We start from the raw sequence: 7,101 nt of genomic DNA on the forward strand, positions 1-7,101 counted from the left end.
AACAAACCAAAAAATACACCACAAAAATTCTGTTGCAAGCCAGTAAGAAGTGCTTTACAACTCATTGTTTACATAAAGGGATGTATTCAGCAATTCTTCTGGACTTCACTTCTAGTAATAAAACTGGATTCACTAATTCATGCTCCATTAAGGCCCATATTTTTATAAGAACACTGAAAAACTGGTTCTGAAATTCATTAATGTAACTGTAACAACACAAAAAGGTAATTCTGCCACTTGGCCTTCCTCATGTTTGATAATTAAATAAAAAGTTAATACAGAACTTGTGTTCCAAGACAGAATATCTTTTTCACTGACACATAATACAAACACCTTATCTCTCCCGTAGCTGGAGCCAATATCTCATTCCAAGAAACAGTGCAGTGCGTAACAAAAAGAACTAGCACCAAAAAATTCAGACTTCCAATGAGAGCTGCAGGGATCTGTCCTCAGGAAAACTACAATTCTGCACTCAAACTACAGGGGCCTTTACTCATTTTCATAAAACACCACCATCACAAAAAAAAAGGAAAAAAAAAAGTCTCCCAGCATTACCTACCACTGTTATGTTTACTAGGCAGGGCTACTTTACCTTTCAGAAGCTGACAAAAATGTAATTGATATACTGAAGGCAAACATTACAAATTCAGAGACAATTTTATAACAGATTACTCTGACAATACCTGGTTGGGGGAGGGGAATAGGTATATAATTACTGTTCAGTATTATCTACACTTTATTACCATTTTACTTAAAAAATAACTTTATTTTTAATTCAGTCATAAAAGGTAAACACTAGTGGCAGAAGCTGACATAAATAAGTGTCCACCGTAACTCTCTAACCTTGCAAGGTTTAAGAAACTTACTGTAAAATACAATCAGTACAGGCAGTATTTTACAAGCTAGCAGATTTTAAGCTAACCAAGGACAACAATTTTTTTTTACTTGACGTGCCATGCAGTGCTTCTGCAGTTTAAGTGGGGACAGATTTTAACACATAAATTCAGTTTTGCGTTTGTACTAGAAAACTTATCATACTGACATCAGGTGACAGCAACAGTAACCACCAATTTGGTACAAAAAAGTATTTTATCACCACTGTAGTCTGACACATAACACTACAACACTGAAGGCTCACTCACAGATGTGTTAAATAACTCTAAGATCTAATAATATGAAAAAAATCATAAGTAAGAGCAACAGCAAAGCAGTTAGAAACATGGATGTTCAGGTTACTACTCCTTTTTAAAGTGCATGAACACAGCTAAGTAAGATTTCCAAAGAATTTTTTTTTTCCATTCCACATTCCTCAAAAGCATATGTATTCATTCCTCTCTCCTTTATACTACCCTTTCCAATGTAACTAGGTCAAAGCATAATTCCAGTGCACCTGATAATGAGCCCATTACTTGCTCCTTCAACTTTCAGCCCCTGGCCCCCACCCTACAGAACTGCAAGAATAACAAGTGTTGACAGACATTCGAGAGTCTGTACCCCCAAGGAGGCAGCAAACACTGCAGAGGGACAGATTATTTCAGAGGCACCTCATATTTGCACTGCCAAAAACCTGAAAGCCATTTACCAATGGCACTTGTTCAGCTGAAAAGGCAGTAAAACAAGTCAAGAGCTGAAAACTGTGAAAATTTTTTGAATAGGCAATAGAAAGCAAGAATAACAAACTAAAAAAATAAAACTACTTTTATGGAAAAAGACCCCTATTTTTGTAGGGGTCTAAGTACAGAAGAAGATAGGGGCAAGTTTCAACCCCCACCCTACAGAACTGCAAGAATAACAAGTGTTGACAGACATTCGAGAGTCTATACCCCCAAGGAGGGCAGCAAACACTGCAGAGGGACAGATTGTTTCAGAGGCACCTCATATTTGTATTGCCAAAAACCTGAAAGCCATTTACCAATGGCACTTGTTCAGCTGAAAAGGCAGTAAAACAAGTCAAGAGCTGAAAACTGTGAAAATTTTTTGAATAGGCAATAGAAAGCAAGAATAACAAACTAAAAAAATAAAACTACTTTTATGGAAAAAGACCCCTATTTTTGTAGGGGTCTAAGTACAGAAGAAGATAGGGGCAAGTTTCAAGTCACAGTCCAAAATTCCCATTAAATAAGCTAATGTTACAAAAAGTAGCAGAAATAGTTATGATTATTTCATTTCAGCAATAGCCAGGAGCCCCAGGATTGTGCACTCCAGAACCACTTTGAACAGTATTTCTGGATCTTGATACACTTCTCCAAGAAGCATACCAAAGGACACCTAATTACTCTGTTTGGTTACTATTACCACAAAGTAGCAAAAACTGACCCAACAAACACAGCACCACCCAGGGGGTGATTGTCCCGTTGTACTCAGCACTGGTGTGGCCTTACCTACAGTGAACACAATTGGAAAACTATGTGAAGATGTGAAGGCCGTTAAACACGGAGGGCAACAAAACTGATGGCATGTGAGGAGCAGCTGAAGACCTTGGCTTGTCTTCATGGGAGAATAGGAGGCTGAGGGGCAAGCTCATCCCTCTCTTTCTACACAGCCTCCTGAGTGGGAGAAGTGGAGAGGGAGGTCCTGATCTTTTGTGCCTGGACCCAGTGATAGGATGAACAGGGATGTGTCAGCTGGGTCAGGGAGGGTTCAAACTGGACATAAGAAAGCATTTCTTTACTGAGATCAATGTCCCAGGGCAGTCAAATGTTTAAGAGGCATTTGGCCAGTACCCTTAATAACATACCAAGATCTGGTCAAACCTAAAGTCGTCAGTGACTTGACTAGATGATTGCCATAGGTTCCTTCTAAGTAAATTATCCTGTTCTATTTAAATCATACGATACCAAATTTAACCTTTTCTGTCCTAGACATACACGAAACCACAATCCAGGACAGCCACTAATGTAAACAGTAAAACAGAAAAATCCTCAACACGCCACTGGAAATAACTTCGCATGTGTTATTTAATGCTACTTGCTAAAGCTTTGTGCTTTAGCAAGTAGCACTAAACTTTAAGTTTGGTGAAAGACTTTCCAAGTAGTTATGGAAAAAAGTCAGCATTGACTAATAAGTGAATCACTTCAACAAAACAATCAAACAAACAAACGGAAAAGCCCCAAACCAAAACAAAGACCTCCTACAATGCAGCCTCACCTCTAGGCTAGCAAATAAGCATTTGCAGCAGGTATTTGAAAAGCACGACTCCTTGAAACACGTTGTTCCAAAATGGATATTGCGTGCCCAACGAATGGGACTCCGTAGAAAACACAAGCACCCGAGCTCAAGCCCCATGTCTGGTTCATTTACCCTACTTTAACTCCACTTTTTCATCTTGCCTCCCTTACTGAAGGGGCGCACAGTGCAATTAACAGCCCCAGCACTACGGGAGGGCGCCAGGCCTCCGGGCGAGGCCGGTCCCGGGCCAGGCGGGGAGGCCGCCGCCGATCCCGAGGGACCTCGGGGGTGGCTCCGGGATGGGGCGCCGGCCCGTCCCGCAGGGCCAGCGGGACGGGCGGGAGCTCCTCTCCAGGGCGAGCCAGCGCCAGGCCCCGAGCGCACCGGGGGCGGCACAGCCCCCTGCCCGGCATGGACGGGCTCCGAGCGGAGCTGGGGCGGGAACACCCCCCGTCCCGCACGCCTCCAACAAGGGGCACTGCCCACCCCGCCCCGCCGCTCGGAGTCACCCCCGGAGGCGGAGGCGGCGGTGCGGCCGAGCTCGGCCCCACTTACCAGCCCGACTCGGAGAGCGCTGCCCGCGCCCGGTCGGCCATGGCGCCTCCCCCGCCGCTCGCCCGCAGCACTCGGGGCCGGCGGGCGCTGCGGAGACCCCCGGCACTCGCTCGGAGGGGAAGGAGGGACGCGGGGCCCGCTCGTTCCCTCACCCCGCGGGCCTCTCCGGGCGTTCGGGCCGGCCAGGGGGAGGGAGGGAGGGAAGGGGGAAGGGAGGGAGCGGAGGGAAGGAAGGGGCGGAGGCGGCGCAGGCAGAGACGAACAAAGCCCGCGACCGGCGGCTGCCTGGAAGCTGCGGCCGCCATGGCGGGGAAGGGAAGGAGTGCGGGCAGCGCAGCCGGGGAGCGCCGGCCCCACTCCTGCGGCTCGGGCCCTGCCGCCGTGTAGTGTCGGGGAAGGGTTTGTTTAACGCGTTTCGTCTATGAATAGTATTATTGACAGCAGCGTTGTTCTGGAAAAGGCTCTCCTCCGTGCCCTCAAAATGCGTGTTGCGAGTGAGGAGGGATTTTTAAAAGGGTCTGGAACGCACGTCACATGAGGAGGGGCTGGGGATGTTTAGCCTGGAGAAGAGGAGGCTCAGGGGGACCTTGCTGCTCTTGACACCTTCCTGAAAGGAGCTCACGGCCAGGTGGGGGTCGGCCTCCTCTATCGAGTAACAAATGGCAGGACGAGTGCACACGGTCACAAAACGGCCTCAAGTGCCACAGGAGGTTTAGACGGGATATCAGGAAAAACTTCTTCACAGAGAGTGAAGCATTGGAATAGGATGCCCAGGGAAGTGGTAGAATCACTGTCCCTGCCAGCGTTCAGAAAAGCTGTAGCGTGGCCCTTAGGAGCGTGGTTTCGTGGTAGACTTGGCAGCGCTCATTAATGGTTGGGCTCATTGTTAAAAGTATTTCCCAACATTAATGATTCTTTCTGAAAGACCTGTGTTTCTTTTATATTTGGTTGTTTGTTGTTTGGGGTTTTTTCTTTATTATTTACCCTAAAATGCTGGGCACCGATATGAACATTTTGGGGCTTTTTTTTATCTGTCTTTTTAAAGGGAATCATACTTTAACAGAATAGCACTATTTCATTATTGCTATTACAAGTGCCCAGTGCCCTCGGGTGCCAGTGACGGGGATGGTGAGAGCACTGTTCCCCTGTTTAGTCTGTGTTCCCATCATCCAGAGAAATGGCCAGAAGGTGAACATGAGCAGATCAGGAATTTTAAAAATGCTAATCAAGGCCTTGGTGCTCAGGGTTTCTGCCTGCAGGTGAGGTCAGCTGCTCTGCAGAAAACACTGACAATTTGTATTAGTGCATCACGTCCAGCTACTTCTGTAACCTGTCAATGCCAAATGGTTTTTTTCACCACTGAGGTTTTGAAACTTGTCTACCTGCTTTGTTTGTCTGTTAAAGGTGGACTTTTCTTCATAGATTACTTTCATCCTTAAGATGTTTCAGTTTTCATGCAGCATTTTCAAGTCAAAGCTTACAATTTTGCTTTCATTGAGAGGTTTTTTTGTTGGCTTTTTTTTGGTTTCATTGTTTGATCCATCTGAAAACCTCTCTTTGCTATACTGAGTACAAATCACTCAGGATTTTTGCACACAACACTGCTGCTCATTCATGATATTTTCTTTTGTGTCTATAGATTATATACTCTAGGACAAAGATTTTGTCATGAGAAGGTATGGTGTCCTGTGTGGCTGCTGATTTTAAGAAGGCACATATATCTTTAAGCTAATTATTATTTAAAGGTTGACACAGATGAAAGAAACCAAACCTATATTATTCAAGTTCAACTGAACAATGCGTAATGCTATGCATATCCTTGAAGCGTTCCTGGTCATGAGTCTTAACTTAAACCTAAAATAAAATCTAAAAAAAACAAAAAAGGCAGCTTGAAAATGGAAGACTAACATATGATTCCTGCCAGCAAAATCTCAAAATAATAAATATAACCATAGGAAAGTGTTAATCCCTGTGGTGGTCATTAAACATCAACAAAAAAATTAGCAGAGGGAGCATTATTAATTGGGAAAGTGGATTGTCAGAGGCTGTGCAGTCCTGTGTCATGTCAGAGCTCCAGGTGAACATGATCTGCAAAAGAAATAATGTCAAGGAGAACTAACTAACCCAAGAGCCTTGAATCAGACCTACTGTATGTCTGTACCCAAGAAACTCTTGAATTAGTGATGAGGAATACCATAAAGCAGAAGAGTCACACTGAAATATCAGTGGCCAAGTCAAACCTGTTCAGCAGTAGCAGCCACTGACATGGAAAAGCACTAGTGGATAAATGTGGTTTCAGTTCAGAATTTATTATGGAAAAGAAATGGGAATAAAAACACCTTGCATTTGGAGTCTGACCTGCCTGCACATTAGATTAGCAAGAAAAGGTTGTAAACATTGTAACTCAAAATGGGATGCCCATAGAACCAATTAGTAAGGGATGGAGTATGACCTAGGAGAAGATAATGAGAATTACAGACTTTATGCATTGCCTCATGTTAGTTTAAGACATGGAAGGTTTTGCTTACTTAAATCTTCATTAAAATCGTCAGGCAATTATACCAGCAGTTTGTGCTGGCATAGGGCTAGCTCTTGCACCTCATGGCACTAAATGCCATCTAGTATAAAGAAAATGTAGGTGCTGTCCTTCTTAAAGGTCTGCAGGCCTCTTCTCTACAAATTCATTATATGCAAGCTGAGATGTGTGTGTGTGTGTATATGTATTCACATGTGCCTCCTTTTGTACAGGAGAAGTCCCCATTAGTGGGTGTTTGTCTGCTCACAGAGGGCACTGCCTGAGCTTTGTAGTTTGTAGCTGCTGTTGGCTGTGCTGCACCGAGGTGAGCAATTAGTTCCACTGTAAAACAGAAGGTGATGCAGTGCCTGCCAGGCAGTCAGAAACCCACAGATAAGACCCTCTGTACCAGCTGTTTGTGATAAAACATTCTTAGAGCATATTCTCTGTATCGATCACCTTTAGAATAAATGACATTGCTGGAGGTAATGAGCACCAGAGTAGCTGGGACTGTACAGGGACTGACCTAAACCCCTGCACTCCTGTCAGGGGCTCTGTACCTTCAGAGCTTTCTCTGGAAAACGCTTGTTTCTCAAGGTGAATCAGTGCATCACTGTCCACAAAATTCACATGGACTTCTGTCCAAACTTCCTAAAATGCAGTTCTGTTTGACTGCTGCCCACGTGCCCTGGGACAACTTAATCTATGCCAAAGAGGTTATTTCACAATGTTCTGTAATTTTAAATACCTGAAAGCATTGGTCTACTCGAGCATCTCTGGTGAGACAGCTCTAACAGACAGAACTAGCACACGGTACAATACAGCAAGAGCTAGTTTTTGAAGCAGCCCTGCAGGTTTCTTGA

The 7,101-nt window shown here is 44.5% G+C and overlaps 1 protein-coding gene across 5 annotated transcripts in view; it reads right to left on the reverse strand.

Moving 5' to 3' along the window:
• The window catches only part of TDRD3 (tudor domain containing 3), a 94,185-nt gene extending 90,243 nt beyond the window's left edge, over positions 1 to 3,942 (reverse strand). For 4 of the 5 annotated variants that reach the window (XM_039716589.1, XM_039716590.1, XM_039716591.1 and 1 more), the window contains exon 1: positions 3,724 to 3,942. In XM_039716589.1, the coding sequence (XP_039572523.1) occupies positions 3,724 to 3,764 (41 nt within the window). In that variant the 5' untranslated portion in view covers positions 3,765 to 3,942. The remainder of the gene's footprint in view (positions 1 to 3,723) is intronic. The other variant, XM_039716592.1, reaches the window with a different exon arrangement.
• Positions 3,943 to 7,101: the final 3,159 nt, after the last annotated feature.

Source organism: Passer montanus, unplaced genomic scaffold, assembly GCF_014805655.1.
Source record: "Passer montanus isolate IOZ18808 unplaced genomic scaffold, ASM1480565v1 scaffold36, whole genome shotgun sequence".
In the NCBI taxonomy this organism is placed as follows: Eukaryota; Metazoa; Chordata; class Aves; order Passeriformes; family Passeridae; genus Passer; species Passer montanus.